Source organism: Marmota marmota, unplaced genomic scaffold (genome assembly GCF_001458135.2).
Source record: "Marmota marmota marmota unplaced genomic scaffold, marMar, whole genome shotgun sequence".
Taxonomy (NCBI): domain Eukaryota; kingdom Metazoa; phylum Chordata; class Mammalia; order Rodentia; family Sciuridae; genus Marmota; species Marmota marmota.
The window spans coordinates 595,855-616,372 of record NW_026000139.1 but is presented as its reverse complement, the minus strand read 5'-3'; the positions used below and the strand labels follow the sequence as shown (position 1 = coordinate 616,372).

General features: G+C 41.6%; 2 protein-coding genes and 1 non-coding gene across 4 annotated transcripts in view; 1 reads left to right on the top strand and 2 right to left on the bottom strand.

Annotated features, from left to right (window-relative positions):
* The first annotated feature begins 1 nt into the window (after position 1).
* On the top strand, positions 2-8,311 carry Sirt4 (sirtuin 4). 2 transcript variants are annotated; one of them, XM_015505207.2, is made up of 4 exons: positions 2-395; positions 3,755-4,049; positions 4,166-4,376; positions 7,847-8,311. In XM_015505207.2, the coding sequence occupies exons 1-3, from the start codon at positions 76-78 to the stop codon at positions 4,316-4,318; spliced, it is 768 nt and encodes a 255-aa protein (XP_015360693.1). In that variant the 5' UTR covers positions 2-75; the 3' UTR covers positions 4,319-4,376; positions 7,847-8,311. The 2 variants fall into 2 exon arrangements, with proteins under 2 accessions (XP_015360693.1, XP_048641652.1); XM_048785695.1 differs by lacking the exon at positions 2-395 and adding an exon at positions 2,978-3,021.
* LOC125611295 lies at positions 5,492-5,621 on the bottom strand. The gene has a single exon (XR_007341451.1). It is a non-coding gene; the product is annotated as a small nucleolar RNA SNORA19 (small nucleolar RNA).
* Positions 8,312-15,033: 6,722 nt separating the features above from the next.
* Pla2g1b (phospholipase A2 group IB) overlaps positions 15,034-20,518 on the bottom strand; it is a 10,074-nt gene continuing 4,589 nt past the window's right edge. The window contains exons 3-4 of the mRNA XM_015505168.2: positions 19,997-20,124; positions 15,034-15,229 (exon numbers count right to left, since the gene is read on the bottom strand). Of these exons, the coding sequence (XP_015360654.1) occupies positions 15,111-15,229; positions 19,997-20,124 (247 nt within the window). The 3' untranslated portion in view covers positions 15,034-15,110. The remainder of the gene's footprint in view (positions 15,230-19,996; positions 20,125-20,518) is intronic.

Here is a 20,518-nt window from a genome sequence, read left to right as displayed (position 1 = left end):
TCAAGTCCTCCTTTGGACCCTGAGAAGGTCAAAGAATTACAGCGCTTCATCACTCTTTCCAAGAAACTCCTCGTGATGACGGGGGCAGGGATCTCAACTGAGTCAGGGATCCCAGACTACAGGTCAGAAAAGGTGGGACTTTATGCCCGCACTGACCAGAGGCCCATCCAGCATGGAGATTTTGTACGGAGTGCTCCAATCCGCCAGCAGTACTGGGCAAGAAACTTTGTGGGCTGGCCTCACTTCTCATCCCACCAGCCGAACCCTGCACACTGGGCTCTGAGCAACTGGGAGAAACTCGGAAAACTGCATTGGCTAGTGACACAAAATGTGGATGCCTTGCACACCAAGGCCGGGAGTCAGCGCCTGACAGAGCTCCATGGATGCATGCACAGGTAGGTGCAGGAAGCCTAGTTTGAACGTGGCAATGTGTGTTCTGTGAGAGCCAGAACCTTTGTTATCTTAGTTAAGGTTGTATTAGATCCTGAGAAAAAGATTTGGAAGCAAATTGTTTAGTTTAGAGTTGATCCTGGTAAACTCATTCGGGGAATAGGGACACAAAAAAGTGGGGACAAGGAAGGGTGTGTTCAGGGCTGGGGATGTAGCCCAGTGCTAGAGCACTTGCCCAGCATCACGAGGCTCAGGGTTTGATTCCCCAGCACTAGTGGGGGAAATACGTATGGGTTACTACTTTGAACAGATAAGCTCAGTCCTGCCAGGACTCTGTGTCTAGAACATGCTTCAGAATTATCTCTTTGAAAGTGAAGGAAGCTGGGGTGTTTATCCACCATTTCTCATGCCTCCCTGGTCCACAGTTGCTCTTGGGGAATTATTTCCCTACCGCTTTACTCTGCTTCTCTCAAGAAGGCTACCATGGTCATGGAACATTCTATGCAAAAGAGACACAGGAAGCTGCTTATAAGAATATTGTGTCCCTGTGGCTTCCAGGGTGTTCTGGGATGTACATGAGCAGAACCAAAAGTTTATGCTACAAACTGCTGGGTCTCCAGCACATAGACACACAGAACACAGGATAGTTCTGACTACAGTCAGAACTCTAAATAATTATAGGTGGAATGAATACACGGGCAGGGGATTGTACCGACAGCCTTGGCAATGACTTGTAGCTAATTGGAGACTATTTCTTTATCTTTATGTCTCTGAGAGCCTCCTCTGAGAACTAAAATCAGCCTGCCAATCGTGAATTATTTCCTGGGTGCCTGTGTTATGCGTATTGGCATGCCACCTGGTAGTGGGAATAAGAGGTGGTCTACTTTATATGCAGGAATTCTGTTTGGTGGGGGAGACACAAAAATAGCATGTTTAGCAACAAACAACTCAACATGTGTTTGTTAAATTGTGTGGTCCTTGGTATATATGATGTGCACGTTCAAAGAAACAGATGTAGTGAAGATTGGCATAATTGAGAAAGCTTGTATGGGTAAAGTGGGGGCTTGAGACTGATTCAAGTTGGACTTAGGCAAAGGATTCTGGGAAAAAAGGGCTTTCTAAATGAAGGGAGTTCATAGAGCCCAGGGGAGTCAGGCCTGACCTCTATGGAGGGTTTGGGAATGGTGACTAGTGTGAAATCAGATTTTGAGAGGGGCTAGACCCAAATTGGTTGCAATTGAAAATCAGACAGCCTAGTTTGGGTCTGTTGTGACATAAAGGGTTTCTGAGCAAGAGAGCAACAACATGATAAAAATAGCACTGGAGAAAGGCTAGACAGGACTAGAAAGAGTGGGTTAAGGGAGGTCAGCCTGAAGGACCCAGATTATGGGGTTATTGGGGGAATTAGAGAATTAATGATACCTATATGTTCATGTTAAAAATACATAAAAACCTTTATCTCATGATCAAAATTTCAAAATTCACAAAAGTGGAGACTAAGTACCCATAAACCATCCCCCAGATTCAAAAATTTTGTTTTTCTTTCGGTACAGGGGATTTTACCCAGGGGTGCTTTACCACTGAGCCACATTCCCATACCTTTTTTATTTTTTATTTTGAGGCAGGGTCTCACTAAGTTGCTTAGGACCTCACTAAGTTGCTAAGGTTAGCCTTCAAAGATTTTTCTTTTTCTCCTTTGATACCTGTGATTGAATTCAGGGGCACTCAACCACTAAGCCACACCCCCAGCCCTATTTTGTATTTTATTTATTTTAATTTGTTTTTGCAGTTGTAAGTGGACAGCATGCCTTTATTTTTGTTTATTTTTATGTGGTGCTGAGGATCAAACCCAGTTCCTCACACGTGATAGGCAAGTGCTCTGCCACTGAGCCACATCCCCAGCCCTATTTTGTATTTTATTTAGAGACAGGGTCTCACTGAGTTGCTTAGGGCCTCACTTTTGCTGAGGCTGACTCTGAACTCATGATCCTCCTGCTTCAGCCTCCCTAGCTGCTGGGATTATAGGCATGCACCACCTTGCTCTACTAGGATTGATCTTTTTTTTTTTAATATTTTTTTAGTTGTCAATGGACCTTTATTTATATGTGGTGCTGAGAATCGAATCCAGTGCCTCACACATGCTAGGCAAGCACTCTACCACTGAGCTACAACTCCAGCCCTGGGATTGATCTTAATAGGATAGTCAAGGAGATGTGGAGATGGAACTAGGGTTTGGAGAAGGTAGGAGTAGAGTCACAGAGGAGGCAGCCATTATACAGAGACACTGAAATAGGAGAGAGCTCCAGCCAACAAGGAGAACATAGAAAACAGGGTGGAGGACTGAGGAGTATCTAGAGGTGGAACCAACTATACCCCCTTTCATTCTTTCTTTTCTTTTTATGTTTTTTAGAGGCAGGATCTCATTGCCCAGGCTGACCTCAAACTCCTGGGCTCAAGCCATCCTCCTGTCTTCACCTCCAAGTAGCTAAAACTGCACGTTTTTGTTTCTTTCAACAGCTATTTAGTGAGCTCCCAATCACTAAATTGGACGCAGGCACTATTGTAGGAGGTGGGCATTAGGGCAGTGGCCAAAGGACACAACATGCTTGCTCTCACAGAGTTCATGTCCAGGTGATGAGAAGTGAGAATATAACCAGAAGGGGCTGTTTTAGGTTTGGTCGGTTTTTGTTTTTTTTTAGCAGTATTAAGGATGGAACCCAGGTCCTTGCACATGCTAAGCACATTGCCTACCGAGCTATGCCCCCAGCCAAGAAAAGTGTCTTAAAGAGAAGAGGGTGATAATGACGAATAAAGTAGGTGAACACAGTGCAGAATGAAGGGGAAAAGCACTTGTTCAGGCGCTCAGGAAATCATAAGGTACAGCATTTGCTGTTATAAGGATAGAAGTGAGCCAATTGTGGTGTTGCACACCTGTAATCTCAGTGGCTTGGGAGGCTGAGGCTGGAGGATCGCAAGTTTGAGACCAGCCTCAGCAACTGAACAAGACCTTAACAGGGAGACCCCGTCTCTAAATAAAAAATAAAAAGGGCTGGGGATGTGGTTCAGTGGTTAAGCACCCGTGGGTTCAATCCCTAGAAGATAAAAGCGAGCTAGTGGAAGCCTAAGCAGGGGGTGTATAGTAAGGAAACAGATGTACATTACTTGCTCTAGAAAACTAGTGGTAGAAATAGGAGGAAAGACCACAAATCCACAGGAGATCATGAAAATGGAGGCCTAAGATGGGGAAAATCAGGGTGTTAGGAAAAGAAAGTAGGGGAGACTGACACTGCCTCGGGAGGGAGCACCTATAGCAGATTTGTGCCTCCAAGGAGAGAGCATTCAGTGGCCTCATCTTTGGTTTCAGGGTCCTCTGCTTGAACTGTGGTGAGCAGACTCCCCGGGGGGTGCTGCAAGAGCGCATCAAACTTCTGAATCCCACTTGGAACGCCGAGGCCCAGGGCCTGGCGCCTGACGGGGACGTCTTTCTCTCGGAGGAGCAGGTGCAGAGCTTCCAGGTCCCCTCCTGTGTTCGATGTGGAGGTCTTCTGAAACCTGATGTTGTGTTCTTCGGGGACACAGTGAACCCTGACAAGGTTAATTTTGTGCACAGGCGTGTGAAAGAAGCCGACTCCCTGTTGGTGGTGGGATCGTCCTTACAGGTATGACTGGTCAGAGTGGTGACTGACCTTTGTTGGGCTGGGGCGTCCTGGAGGCTCCTGTATTCGGTTGTCTTTTCTTGGATCTAGAGCTCTTACATGTGTCTTCTGCTGGGCAGGTGTACTCTGGTTACAGGTTTATCCTCACTGCCCGAGAGAAGAAGCTACCAATCGCCATACTGAACATCGGGCCCACACGGTCAGATAACCTGGCATGTCTGAAGCTGAATTCTCGTTGTGGAGAGTTGCTGCCTTTAATAGACCCACACTGACTCAGCCTGACGTTCCAGATCCAGAAACAGGGCTTTCCTTTGGATCCTGCTGCTGAAGGTACGTGCCTTCTCAGTTCCCATTTGACAGAGTACTGGGGTGTGCTTACAAGATACAGATATTTCTAGGCTTCTTTTTTTTTTAATATTTATTTTTTTTTGGATTTTGGCGGACACAACATCTTTATTTGTATGTGATGCTGAGGATCGAACCCAGCGCTGCGTGCATGCCAGGCGAGCACGCTACTGCTTGAGCCACATTCCCAGCCCCTCTAGGCTTCTTAACATATGGTCATTGGACCCTGGGGCACTTAAGCACTGAGCCATATCTCCAGCCCTTTTTTATATTTTATTTAGAGATAGGGTCTTGCTAAGTTGCTTGGGGTCTTACTAAGTTGATGAGGCTGATCTTGAACTCACAATCCTTCTGCCTCAGCTTCCCGGGCCATTATATAGGTATGTGCCACCATGCCTAGCAACATATGGTCATTTTTTTTTTTAACTTTTTCTTTTTCTTTTTTTGTTGTAGGTGGATACAATACCTTTATTTTATTTTTATGTAGTGCTAAGGATTGAACCCAGTGCCTCACGTGTGCTAGGCCAGTTCTCTACCACTGAGTCACAACCCCAGCCCCCATATGGTCATTCTTAAGCTAGCTTCTTCAGACAGACTATGATTTTCAAATTCTAGCTATAAAACTATTTAAGACACTAGAATAGTTATGTGCCATTGATTCCCCCTGCTTTCTTTTGGGTGCTAGGGATTGAACCCAGGGCCTAACATGTTAACCAGGCACTCTGTCACTGATCTTCACCCTCAAGAATTTTTTTGTTGTTATTGTTGTAAATGGACACAATACCCTTATTTATTTATTTTTATTTTTTATGTGGTGCTGAGAATCGGACCCAAGGCAAGCGCTCTGCCACCGAGCTACAACTCCAGCCCCCCAAATCCCATTTTTAAAATAACCATTTTATTGAGATATAACTCACATAGAGTTTACCTTTTAAAATGTACAACTGAGTAGTTTTTATATTTTAAAAATTTTTCCATAAAATTTATTAAATTGAGAATTATACTTTCTATGAGGTAGATACTAAAACATCTGAAATTTAATTCACTAATATACAAAAACATCATAAAAGAAATACAAATTTATCCTAAAGTTTCTTGATACTTGTCTGAAGGTGACCGACAGCTTGGCCAAGTTAGTCATGCTGCCAGTTTACCTCCAAATGTTAATTTAGTGCATTAGAAATATCTTTTCTCTTGATATAAAAGAAAAAAAGACAATGAAATGTGAACCTGAGTTGTTTTTAGTACACTTGCAAAGTTATCCATTGATTACTACTCATTTCAGAACACTGGAACATTTTCATCATCCCCCCAAAAAAACCTTGAACCCATTAGCAGTCATCCCCATCACTGCTGCCATCACCCAGCCTCTGGGAACAATTAATCTTTCCGTATCTGCCTGTTCTGGATATTTCCTGTAGTGTGTGGCTTTCTGTGTGGTTTATCCACTTAACATAATGTATTCAAGATTTATCCATATTATAGTATATTTCAGTACTTCATTTTTTTCTTTTTTCATGGTACTGGGGATTAAGTTCTACCACTGAGCCACACCCATAGTCCATTGATTGATTGTGGTACTGGGGATTGTGAACTCAGTGCTTGCAAGGCAAATGCTGTACCACTGAGCTACATCCCCAGTTTTATTTTATTTTTTAAATTTTTGAGACAAGGTCTTGCCAAGTTGCCCATGGAAGCCTTGAATTTACAGTCCTCTTGCCTCAGTCTCCCTGAATAGCTGGGATTATAGGAATGTACTACCATGCTCAGTTTCTTTCTTTCTTTTTTACTTTTCTTTTCTTTCTTTCTTTCTTTCTTTTCTTTTCTTTCTTTCTTTTTTCTTTTCTTTTCTTTTCTTTCTTTCTTTTTTCTTTTCTTTTCTTTTCTTTCTTTCTTTCTTTCTCTTTTCTTTTCTTTTCTTTCTTTTTTCTTTTCTTTTCTTTTTTCTTTCTTTTCTTTTCTTTCTGGTAGGGGGATGCTGGAGATTGAATCCAGGGCCTCTTACATACTAATCAAGTGCTCTACCACTGAACTACATCCTCAAACCCCTTAATTCCTTTTTTTTTTTTTTAATATTTATTTATTTTTTTTAGTTTTCGGCGGACACAACATCTTTGTTTGTACGTGGTGTTGAGGATCGAACTCGGGCCGCATGCATGCCAGGCGAGCCCACTACCGCTTGAGCCACATCCCCAGCCCTCCCTTAATTCCTTTTTTGTGGTTGAATAATATTTCATTTTATAGACACACAATTAATGACTTCATCAGTTAATGAACATTTGGTTGTTTCCACATTTTTTTGAGTGTGCTGGGAATCAAATCCAGGGTTTACATGTGCCAAGCAAGTGCTCCACCACTGAGCCAGACCCACAGCTGTCTACTTTTTGGCTATTATGAATAATGCTGTTGTAAACATTTGGGTACAAGTTTTTCTATGGAATTATATTTTCATTTATATATAGCTGGGAATGGAATTGATGGGTCTTCAAGGCTATTTCCCAAAATGTCTGTCCCATTTTTTACATTCCCGCCAGCAATACACAAGGGCTCCAATTTCTCCACATACTTGTCAACACTTATTGTTATGTATTTTGTGGTATAGCCATCTTTGTGGGTGTGAATTGGTATTTCTTTGTTTTTATTTGTATTTCCCTAATTTCAGCTAATGATGTTGAACATCTTTTCATGTGCTTACTTGTCACCTACATTTCTCATTTGGAGAAATATTTATTTAAATCCTTTGCCCATTTTTTTGGTGGGGGGTTTACTGAGGATTTTACCCAGGAGTGCTTTACCACTGAGCTGCGTCCCCAGTCCTATTTATTTATTTTTAATATTTTTTCTTAGTTATACATGGACACGATATCTTTATTTTATTTATTTACCTTTTATATGGTGCTGAAGATTGAACCCAGTGCCTCACATGCGCGAGGCAAGTGCTCTGCCACTGAGCCACAACCCCAGCTATTTATTTATTTTTTTGAGACAGGGTCTCACTCTGTTGCTTAAGGACTTGCTAATTTGCTAAGGCTGGCCTCAAACTTGGAATCTTCCTACCTCAATCTCCCAGTTTTTAACTTTAAGCAGTTAAGCAGTTTTTAACTTTTAGCAAAGTGTTACTTTTAAAAATGTTTTCAGTTGTAGATGGACACAATACCTTTGTTTTATTTTTATTTATTTATTTTTTGGTGCTGAGGATTGAACTCAGTGCCTCTGATGTGCCAGGCAAACACCCTAGTACTGAGCCACAACCCCAGCCCCAGTTTTTAACTTTTTTTTTTTTGTAGTTGCAGATGGACAACATGCCTTTATTTTGTTTTTTAACTTCTTTGAACTGATACATAAAAGTGTAACAGTTGTACATAGTGCCATGTAGGTAGGCTGATGTTCACAATTATTCCCTCCACCCTATTCCCAGCTTATCTTGGCATTAACTTGTTCTATTTCTTTTTCAGATCCCTCAAGAGTCACCCCCTTTTCCTCCAACTAATTGAAGTAGAGGGCAGAAAACCAACTTTTCTCTGCCAGCCAATCTCTGAACTGGGCAGGTTTCAGAGCCAAGAAGTTAAAGTCTTTAGGCTGATAAGATTTGCCTCTGAAGAAAGTCTTTTCCAGAGAAGCAGCTGCTCTTGATGGGAAAACTGCATTCATTTCCTTTTTAATGTCACATGGCAGAAGAAATAGCCTGGGAAATATGTAGGCCACAGTAGTCTAAACCAGGGATCTCACTACATCAGGGTTACCATAAGGGTAGAAGGAAATGACTTAATTTATAATCCCTAATAGTTGTGTTTTTAACTGAGCCATCTGATACACACACACACACACACACACACACACACACACACACACTTTTTTAAATAAAATGAGAAATAGCATGAACTTTTTATTAAAGAATAAAGTAATAATTTTTAATAGTACAGCAGGTGTGTGAGCTGTACATTTATTTATTTTAATCAGCTAAAATAAGAATGTGGCTTTATGACAGTTCTCCAGGATTGTGACTTGATGTCATCTGTCAGACTGGGACACCTGCTTTGAATCTGGTTTTTAGAGAACACAGTTAATTCCCAAGTGGGCTCTTAAGTTAATTTGGTTCTGCTGAGGAAAGCGGGAAGCCTTGTTTGATTACTGCATTAGCCAAAAGAATCAGTGTACCCTGAAAAGTAAGGCAGATGAAAGAATCACGGCCTATTCCAGATATCCTTTTGTCTAAAATTTAGGCGGGCAATACATGATCATCCTTCACCTGCCTAGGAAGTAATTTTAGTTCACTGGGACAGCCCAAGATCTTGAAAACAGAGTTCTTTTCATGTGCACATATGGGTTTGTAAGATTGTAAGTCTCATTCTGGTTCATTTGCAGAACCTAAGGTGCTTTGAACCAGATTTCCTTAGTTACTAAAAGTCAGTACTAACTAACGTATTAAAATCTGGGTCTTCTGAGTCTCAAACCATTCTCAACCACAAATCTCATACAATTATTAACAGACACTATTAAGGTACTAAGGATGGAAGATATTACTTCTTTTTTAAATTTTTAAAAATACTTCTTTTAGTTGTAGATAAACACAATACTTTATTTAGTTTTATGAGGTGCTGAGGATTGAACCCAGTGCCTCACACTCTAGGCAAGCACTCTGCCACTGAGCCACAACCCCAGCCCCCATAGATATCACTTCTTGCTCACAAGTAGCTTGCAGAAAACGTGCTGTTCCTCCAAACACCACCTTATTCTCTAACAGAAAAAAATAGTACACACAATGACAGAATTAGAGAAAATTTCATCCTTCCCTCTCATTTTATTATTTTTATTCATTTATTGGAAGTCCTAGGGATGGAACCCAGGGCCTCACACATGCTAGGCAAACGTTCTATCACTATTTTTGAAGAAACAAAGATTGGATTTACCTAAGGCCATACTATATAGTTTTAGAGCCAGACCAGAATCTATGTAGACTTTCCATCTTTTTTAAAAATATTTTTAAGTTATCAATGGATCTTTATTTTATTTACTTATATGTGGTGCTGAGAATCGGACCCAGTGCCTTGCACATGCTAGGCAGGTGCTCTACATCTCCACCACCCCAGCCCCTCCATCTTTTTTCCTTTGTTTCCTTCGTTGAACCTTGTGGCACTTGAGGCAGGGTCTTGCTAAATTGACCAGGCTGGACTCAGTTTTTTTGTTTGTTTTCTTTTTGTACTGGGGATTGAAACCAGGGGTGCTTAACCGCTACTGAACCACATCACCAGCCCTGCCCTTTTTTTAGACAGGGTCTCACTAAGTTGCTAAAGCTGGTTTTAAACTCATGACCCTCCTGTCTCAGCTTCTCTAGCCACTGGGATTACAAGTATCCAGCTTAGTTTTTTTTTTTTTTTTTAAATGATGTTTCTCATTTATCTGCAGATTATGGTTAGATGTTGGCAGATTTATGATTGGCAAAAAATTGCAGTAATAGCTGGCCCCTTAAATTTTATGTGACAAAGCAGATAAACTCTATCCACTTCATGAAGGAAAAACTTAAGCCAATCCAAGAAAACAGATGCCCCCCACCTGCCTTCACTTATTTTTTTAAAATTATTTTTTGTTATAGATGGACACAATATCTTTATTTTTTTTTTATTTTTATGTGGTGCTGAGGATCAAATCCAGTGCCTTACATGCCACTGAGCCACAACCCCAGCCCTCCCCCTTCACTTATTAGAAAAGGAATATAGCTGGACACAGTGGTATACACCTCTAATCCAAGCTATTTAGGAAGCAGAGGCAGGAGGATAGCAAGTCAAGGTCAATCTCAGCAACTTAGCCAGGCTCTGTCTCAAAATACAAATTTTAAAAGGGCTGGGGCTGCATCTGTGGTAAAACACCCTTGGGCTTAATCCCCAGTACTCTGCCCCCCACCTCCAATAAAAGGAATGTAGCACAGACTCGAAATTCTTTTTTTTTTTTTTTTTTTGAGAATTTTAATATTTATTATTATTTTTTTTAAGTTTTCAGCTGACACAACATCTTTGTTTGTATGTAGTGCTGAGGATCAAACCCGGGCCGCACCCATGCCAGGCGAGTGCGCTACCGCTTGAGCCACATCCCCAGCCCTCAATATTCTTAAGAATCCATAGATGTGGATTCCAGTCTTGCTACTTAGTAGCTGGATGAACTTGGGTAAATTATTCTACCTGATCTTCAGGCTCTTTATAATTCAGAAAGCTACCTCATTGGGTTGTTGAGTTTGAGGCACATAGTACAATGCCTGGTACATAAGAAAAAGAGATGCACCATTATCATCAAGAAGTGGGTAGCATGGTGCGAGAGGAAACCAACACATCTGCTTGAACCTTTGTCCCTACTGAGTACTCCTTTAACTAGACTTCTCAATGATCTTCACCAGAGCCTCATTTTCTTTCTGTGTACCTGCTCGTCTTTTGCCAAAAATTACAAAAATGACTTGATGTAATAAAGCCATCCTAAAGAAAATAAAAGTGCCAAGCACAGTGGTGCACAAACAATTCCAGCTACTTAGGAGGCTGAGTCAAGAGGATTACGAGTTCAAAGCCAGCCTCAGAAACTTAGTGTCTAAAAATCAAAAACCAGAAACGTGATGGGATGTAGCTCAGAGGTCTGAATTCAATCTCCAGCACCACACAAAAGAAAAAAAAAAAAAAAGGGAAATCCTTTTATGTATTCTTCCCTCTCCCCTTAGGAAAATATTTAACATGTACTATACAACAAGCACTGTGGGAAACACTAAAACGCACTTGCTCACTTGAATCCCACAGCTCTATTACATAGGATATGGGCAAAGTTAAGGATCTTCAAAGTTGAGGATCCTGAAGTTTGAATATCTTAGGTAACTTGCCCAACGTCACCACGGGTGATCAGGCCAGTAATCAAACTCTTCAATACTGTAGAAATACTTAGCAACAGAGACTGGATAAGGAAAAGGGGCAGAGTTCAAGAAACTTCCAGAAGTGTTTCAGCTGGGTCCTGGAAGATGAACAGGCTTTCACCAAGCGGGGAAAAGGAAAGCCTTCCAAACCAAGGAAACAACAAAGACATGGAGGTTCTACCAGCAAACCCCTTCCCTGTTCTTCTTTCCTCTTCTAGGTAGGGGTGGAGAATAAGCGTGGACTTGGGATCCAGAGGCCCTTGGTTCACCCAACACCCACTCGCCTCTCTGCTTGGCTAAGCCTCCTCTGCACGCCCGTGGGCTCCCCAGCACCTCACTTTTCCAACCCCCTCATCCTTCCCTGGAATAAGAACACGGAAGGGATTGGCTACCGGAAACTGGCGGCGGACGGTGGGCGATGCGGCAAAGGGCGAGCACAGCAGCAAAACTGGCTCCTTTGTCACATCCACGTGAGGTCGCCTACTTTTCAAGCGCCCTTCCTATCTAATGGCGGATTCCAGCTCAGGAAAACAGTACTGACGAGCTCCAGAAAGATGGGTGCGGAGGTACCACCACCTCAAGCGGACACCGACGGCTGCCAACGTCCCACTGCGCCTGCGCGGGTTCTGGCCAGGGGCGTGGCCTGAGCTTGGGAGCCCAAGGGCTGGGCCGCCGTTAACCAATAGAAAAGAGAGTCTGCGAATCACATGCCCATACTCTATCCAATCACACATCCTACTCCGGAATCCTTCCGCCTTGGAATAGAGACTGGAGATTGACAGGGTTGGATGTGCAGGGCCGTGTGAGGTGGAAGGTAAATACTGCCACGTGGGTTTTTTTTCCCCTTTGTGGCAAAAGTTGAGGCTACACTGTACTTAGTGGAACGGTTATTTAATGAGTTTATGTCGTGTTTTGGGCACTGTGAAGGTACTGTGGCTTCTAAAATGTAATCCTGCCTTCAAATTGCGCATTGTAGTTTATATATTTATTGTTTAGACCATCATAGGCTTTGTATTAGAGTTTCCAAATCCTATTTTCCGCAAAGAGCGCTCAGCAGATGCTCATTAAAAGATGTTAAAGAGCCGAGCACGGTGGCGCATTCCTGTAATCCTAGGGGCTAGGAGGCTGAGGCAGGAGGATCGCAAATACAGAGCCAGCCCCAACAACTTTGCAAGGCCCAAAAGGGCTGGGGATGTAGCTCAGTGGTTAAGTGCCCCTGAGTTCAATCCCAATCCCCGGTACAAAACAAAACAAAACAATTTAAAGAGCCGGGGCATGGGGCAAATCTGTAATCCCAGCTACTTGGATGCAGAGATTGGAGAATTGTAACTTCCAGGGCATCCACCGGGAAATTTAGCAAAAGCCTGTCTCAAATTTTTAAAAATAAAAAACGGGCTCAGTGCCCCGTATGGAGGCGACCCTGGATTCAATCTCCAGTACCTAAAAAAAAAAGCTAAAAGAAATTTACTCTCACCCAACCCTTGAGGTAATGGGAAATAGGTAGAATTTTATGTTAGGGTATTTTTTAGGGCCCAACTATAGCATTAAGTACCTGTGTGACTCCGTTTTGTTTTGTTTGTCATCTGAAAAAAAAAAAGTGTGGGAGGGGGCAATAATCTCCTAAAAGCCCACATTTTGTTACATCTAAACAGGAGCTTGTAGTTTCTTTCCATTGAAAAAAGATGTTTATGGCCTTTACAATTCATTAAATGTTAAGACCAGCTCTCATTTAATTTTGTATCCCTTTGAGGTTGGCAAGGTAGCTCAGTGGCAGAGAAAGCAAGACACCCTGGGTTTGATCCCCAGCACTGCAAAACAAACAGAAAAGTTATTTTTTCATCCCTCACAGTCCTACCATAGTACAGTATTCAAAAAGGGCCATCCAATTGATGCTTGTTGAATTTGAGTTTGAAAACAGTCCTATTCTTGATGACTAAAAACACTCCATTTAGCATTCAGCAGTCATTTGAACAAGTTCACAGTCTGGTGGCACTTTCTAAATTATGAAGATTTGAGTTCCAAGCTCAGTTCTGCCACCTGGGAATGAGTGACCTTTGACAAATCATTTACCTCTTTGAAGCCAGTTTCCTTATTTGTAAAATGTGGATGTAATAGTACATATAAATATAGAGGTAGGAGACTAACTAAATAATTGTGCAAAATACACTATCTGGAATATAGAGCAGAGCATATATAAAGATACCAGTTTGAAAAATGGGGAGAAAAAGTCTCAGAGAAGACTGAATTGCAGACAGCTGCTAACAATCATTGTCTTGATGCCAATCCCAGGCACATTGTATTCTATGCCTTTTGTACACTTCCTGGCTCAGGGTAAATCATTGATTGGATGGATAAAATAAGGGAGAAATTGGCCCCCAAATAAGTTTTGGGGCATTCCCTTCTTTAGACTGACAGTGCTTGGCTGCCTACCATAAACCCAGTAGTGGGCACTACTAAGGTTTGAAATTGCTGCTTTGATGGTTTCTCACAGTCCCTATTGTCCTTTCTTATCTTTGCTTTTTAAATTTAGCTCTCTTTGACCTCCACTGTGGTGAATTCAATGCCATATAGTCATCCTCATAGAGAGACTTGGGTGGGTAATTTAGTGGTTAAGAGTTCAGGCATTTCCACTAGACAGGCTCTGCCATTTATGTGATCTTGGCTAAATGACTTATCTCCTCTGAGTTTTTAATTTCTTATGCATAAAATGAGAAGCAATAATACCAATATCACAGAGCTAATGAGCACTTGAGATGCATAGAGACCTAGCAAAGAGTGGTATGAAATAAGTGCTCAAGCAATGTAAACCATTATTGCTTATTATATTTGATTGCTATGATGTAAAAATCAGTTCATAGGGTGTGGTGAAGTCTTTGAAGCGTTCAGAAAAGGTAAGAGTTGTAGAAAAATGATTTAACCGTCAAAATGGAGACAGAAGAATGAGAGTAGGTTATTTCTGGCTCACACTAAACCAGAGTCCAGCTCAATAGGCAGGCAACTCAAAGATTTGCTGATAGTACTATCACCTCATAGAGCTATCCAGAGTATTTAGAAATACACTGTCCTCTTTCAGAGTAAATAATCAGTAGATGATAGTTGATAATCATTGTTCATATTTCAAAGTACTTGCTTCCTAGAATTATCCTTCTAATTCAACTTGCATTTCTAAGGCTAGAAGGAACTGACTAGATCTTTCACAAAAGATCTAGTGATGAGCCTGCTGTGGTGGCACCTAACTATAATTCCAGAGACTCAGGAGGCTGAGGCAGGAGGATCATAAATTCAAGGCCAGCTTGGGTAACTTAGAGAGGTCCTCAGTAACTTAGACCCCGTCTCAAAATAAAAAATAAAAAGGGCTGGGGATGTAGCTCAGTGTTAAGTTGCCCCTGGGTTCAATCCCCAGTACCATACATGCAAAAAATAAATAAATAAAAATTTTTGGGGTTGGGGATGTGGCTCAAGTGGTAGCGCACTCGCCTAGCATGTGTGAGGCACTGGGTTCGATTCTCAGCACCACGTAAAAATAAAAATAAAGGTATTGGGGCTGGGGTTGTGGCTCAGCATTAGAGCACTCACCTAGCACGTGTGAGGCACTGGGTTCGATCCTCAGCACCACATACAAATACATAAAATAAAAATATTTTAAAAAATAAAGATATTGTGCTCACCTAAAAAAACCTAAAAAATAAATATTAAATTTTTTTAAAAGTCTAGTTATATCCAGCAAACTGAGTACAATGATACCCAAACGTGAGATCTTTTCAACAATATGCTTTATTGGAGGACACAGTGTCAGGTGAAGGCAACCAGACAGGTAGGGGTGACACTATATCTTAACAATATTTGTCAGTATCCAGGTCCTTGTGCTCCTTATTGTATGGAGCCTTGGAAAAGCAGATGGCAGCTTCGCGGTCGCAGTTACAGATGAAAGCCTCGCATTCTTTGTTTTTGCCTGGAGAGGGATAAGTGGAGAAGACTGAGTCAAAGCAGACCCTTCTTTTTACAGTCCCAGGGCAGGAAGAATTAACTGGTATAAGCTGGTGGCCAGCCCATTCGTGAAGATTTAGGATTGCGAGATGAAGCACATCTAAACCAGATCAATTGAGATGGCCAGTACCACTTGAGTTCCTGATAAATAATGAATATAATCGTTGGGACATACTTACATTAAAAATTTATTTGCTGTTTATCTGAGAGCCTGCAATAACTGTCTTTTGGAAAGTCCTATTTCAATCCTTACAGGAGCTCACTGATTTTTACAGATCTCTGATAACACAGGCAGGCAACGATAAGCACCATGGGAAGCATTAAAACATATACTTAAGGTAGTAAACTATTGTACATTTCAATTTAGTTAAATTGGATAATCTAATTTCTCTACCTTGGTAAAGTACACATTTCTGGGCTGGGAATATAGCTCACTTGGTAGAGTGCTTGCCTTGCATGCATGATGGGAGGTTTCCAGATAAACATGTTATCCCTGTTCATACAGTTGGGTTTAATTATACTGGATATAGTGGGAATCTACCTATATGTTCTACCACAGTGAAAATACTGGCTGTTTAAAAGTGGCCCCAGAGAAAAACATGGCATATGGGAGAGCCAGAGGAGCCAAAATCACTGGCCCCTAGGATTTAAAAAATATGTCCTGACAGTTACATAACCACGTTTTTCCATGGAAATCCACCAATACCTTACTCTCCTAATCATACTACAATAGAATTGGATGCCTTTCCTAATTAGGTGGAGTGTGCCAATATCATGCCAGTGCAATATAATGTTTCAGTGGATATGTTCAGGACTGTCTTATAGATTTGAGAAGAGGCACCCACATCAGAAATTTACAGCTCCTGGAGGATTTATTAGTAGTATCCTGACCTTCAGTGGTGGTGGCATACACAGAGATCTGTGGCATTAGGTGTCTTAGATTTCATCAACTACACTTGCAGCTCCCTAACTGATCTTGTGTATAAGAGCTATAAAGTGGCTCACTGATATGGCCTGTGGGCCTGTGTACAATCTCCTTATTATTTTTTTTTTTTGGCAGGGGGGTGGGTACAAGGGATTGAACTCAGGGGCACTCAATCACTAAGCCACATCCCCAGTCCTATTTTGTATTTTATTTAGAGACAGGGTCACACTGAGTTGCTTAGTGCCTCACCATTGCTGAGGCTGGCGTTGAACTCACAATCCTCCTGTCGCTGGGATTAAAGGCATGCGCCACCACATCTGGCTCCTTACGTTTTAATTTCTGGGAATACATAAGTAAATAGAAGCCGGGTGTAGTGGTACACACCTGTAATCCCAGTAGCTCTGAAGGCTGAGGCAGGAGGATCGAAAGTTCAAAGCCAGCCTCAGAAAAAAGCAAGGTGTTAATCAACTCAGTGAGACCCTGTCTCTAAATAAAATACAAAATAGGGCTGGGGATGAGACTCAGTGGTCGAGTGCCCCTGAATTTAATTCCTGGTACCCCCCACCCCCCAAAAAGTAAATACAACTAGAGAAAAGTACCATGTAACTTGTGAAAGTTGCAATCTGACTAATTGCATCACCAGGTATAATAGAGGACAGGAAGTGCTTGTGTTATTCCAACCCTCCTTTGTTTTAATCCCAGATAACATCACAGAACCGTGGTATTCTGATGCTGGAGTCCTACAACAGATTCCTAACCAGCAGAATAGACATCAGTGTGCTCTTGGTCTCATCACATTTGGAATAGTTACTTTAATATCTGTTCTGGTCTCTGCAGTGACATCCACCATAGCCTTAGCTAAAAGCATCAAAATGCTCATTTTTTTGAGCCATGATTTGTCTCAGAATACTTCCAAAGCCCTACAGAATCAGGTAGATATTGATGGCAAGATAGAAACTAAACTAAATGCCCTGGAAACCACAGTCACAAATATAGGAAATGAGCTTGCTGCTCTTAGACAGTGGCTTTACTGCCATGCTAGATACAAATTTGTGTTACAGAAGCAAGATATAATGCTTCTCAATGGGATTGGGAGAAAGTTAAAAATTACCTAATGAGCATTTGGCAGAGAAATAATAAGAGTCTAGACCTAATAGAGTTACACCATCACATCCAAGATATTCAGGAAAGCAGGAATGATCTTGTGGATCCTTCATGGCTTGCTAAATAAATACTTAATGATTTAAATGGTTTTAATCCTTGGAATATGTTAGAACATACAATATGGACATTTTTAGAATTACGTGTTTGCTTCTAATACTCTTTTGTGTTATAACATCAGGATGCCACATCTTCTGAAAAGAAATCCAACAGCTCCAAATAATAGCTCATTACTTGCACTTAAAGAGAAAAAATGGGGAGATGTTGGGAGCAGAGATTTGAATCATGATCTGACTGTCCTACAGCAGGAGCTGCAAACCTGCACTGGGAACTTCCTGTGCAAAAGTGCAGATCAAGATTACCCAGTTGCTATGAGGACACCCTGCTTAAAGGAGGTTCTGTGCTAGGCACAGGACTCTCAGTCTTGACCCTGAGTTCAGACACCAGCTGCCAGGGGTAAAGAATTATGAGCACAAGTTGAGGATTATTATTTGCTGCATCTTCAACCTTCAATCCTGCATGCTTTGAAGAAACTTTCTCACAGAAAATCCTTTTGATGATAAAACCTATGTAATAAACATGCTGAACTAGTTTGGGGTCACTGTTCCTCCAAAAGGGTAATGTGCCACCTAGCCCCAGGTTTCTCTATGTCTTTGTTTCTCTTTTCTCAATCCCCCATAGCTCCTCACTGATTTCTGAAATAACAGCCAGGGCAGACAGATCAAAGTAGTTAAATTGCTGAAGCCAGCTTCAAACTTTTGATCTTCCTGCCTCAGCCTCCCAAGCCACTGGGATTCAGGAGTGAGCTACCACACTCAGCCTACTAGGCATTGTTCCTAAAATGGTCATTTTTTTGTGGGGGGGGAAGAGTAACAGGGATTGAACTCAGGGCACTTGACCGCTCAGGGCACTCGATCACTGAGCCACATCCCCAGCCCAATTTTGTATTTTATTTAGAGACAGGGTCTGAGTTGCTTAGCGCTTTGCTTTTTCTGAGGCTGGCTTTGAACTTGCGATCCTCCTATCTCATCCTCTCAAGCCGCTGGAATTACAGATGCATACCACCAAACCCAGCTAAAAATGGTCTTTCACAAGGCAATGTGAGAAAAGGCAGAATGCAAGACTGTATCTAGGTTAATGCATTCATCAGATATTTACTGAACACTTACTGTATGCCCAACCCTGCTCTAGATTCTGGGGATGTATTAATAAAAAAAGAAAACAATCCCTTTGTTTATGGAGAGAGAAAAAAGAAATAAATTAGATATTAGATGGTGATTAATACTGTTGAGAAAATAAACCAAAGAAGGAGATAGCATTGGAGGGATATATGTGATTTAAAGAACTTGGAGAAGGAAGACCTCACTGGAAAGGGACATCTGAAGAAAGATCTCGGAAGAAGAGGTATAGCAGGCAAATTGATGGTAAAAAGTGTTTCAGGCAGAAGAAATGAAGGACTTGAGGTGGGTTCGTGCCTACCTGTGATTAAAATGATGGACATATTATTACAAGGATAAGGACAAAAGGGAGCAGGAAAGACCAAAACAGTTCATTTGTTAGGATTATGGGATTCTGCATAATCTTTTTTCTTGGCACTTTTGGATTTGAATTATGCAATTATGGTTATTTCACTGCATTTGTGCAGTTTGGGAAAGTGGGACATGTCAACGAGGGCACAATGAAGGTTTGTGAGAACCCAGAGTGTTGCCCTCGCATGGCAATACTCTTCTCTCCTCTGAACTGCCTGCTCAGAAATAAGAACCCCGTTCATGGCTGGGAGTGTAGTCTACTGGTAGAGCACTTGTCTAGGATGCATAGGACCCTGCATTCTTGTTCCATTCTTATCACAGAAAAAAAAATCTTCATGGAGAGACCCATTTCACTAGGAACACATTTCATATTACACCATGCCACTATAACCACTTAGTGGCTAAGATGAGAACCTTTGAAATCAAATGAAACTAGGTTCAAATATCAACGTACAACACATCAAACTATATGATTTAGGAAAAATGACTGTCTTTGATCCTTGTTAATAATAATAAAACCTATCTTGTTTAATTGCTTAACCAAGTACCTGGCATATAATGAAAGCCTAATAAATGACAGTTATTGACTTTTTCTTTTTTCCCCCAGTACTGGGATTAAACCCAGGGCCTCACACATGGTAGGCAAGTGCTCTACTACTGAGCTATATCCCCAACCCCTTTTAATTTTATTTTGAGACAGGGTCTCACTAAATTGCCCAGGATGGTTTTGAACTTAGGATCCTTCCACTTTTAGCTTCCCTGGTAGCTGGGATTAGAGGTGTGCACCACTGCACTCAGCTTGCTTCTTTTTATTAAAAAAGGAAACAGTATATCATGGCACTTAAGAGCAGAGGCTTTGGAGTCATATAGAATTATGTTCAAAAGCCAAGTACCATCATATTCAAGCTGAATGAACTTGGACAAATGGCTTAGCCTTTGAGCCTCAGTTTCCTCATCTGTAAAATGGGGATAATAAACGTATACTAAAGTGTTGTTGTGAAGATTAAACGAGACATTGCCCAACACTAAGAAAACAATGGTATTGCCATTGTCGTTACTTCCCCCAGGCCTACTTAGGGTCTGCTAGAATTTATGGGTCAAGGTTGGGAAAACTTACTGCTGCAGATGACCTCTGTCCCAGAGCAGGTATATGAGTAAGTGTTGGTGTAGGGGTTGTCCACAAGGAATTTACAGCTGGGCAACTTTTTGGCCTGGTTGTAGCAGGCGTCGTGTGTCTGGCAGCACCTACAGAGGGGAAGGAAGAGCTGAGGAGCAAGGACCCCCACACCAGGTCAACCCTCACCTAGGCACAGGAGAGGTATCCCCAGGAGGAACTGTCCCATGCCTTGAAAAACTGTGAGCTCTCTTGCCATAGATTTGTTTAAAATGATTTTATCATGGTTTGTAGGAATGCGGTAAAATTGCACGTCCTGATGATGCTGTGACACTGTTTTTTGTTTGTTTGTTTGTTTGTTTGTTTGTTTGTTTGTTTTAAACCAAAGGTTGATGCCTGGGTTGTGTGGTTCTGATGGTTTGTTTTGCCATTTTCTGCCACTAGAGGGGAGCATCGCATCGCCCATGATTCTGCATCAGCTATTTGGCATTTTTTTTTCTTTTCTTTTTTTTTTTTTTTTTTTTT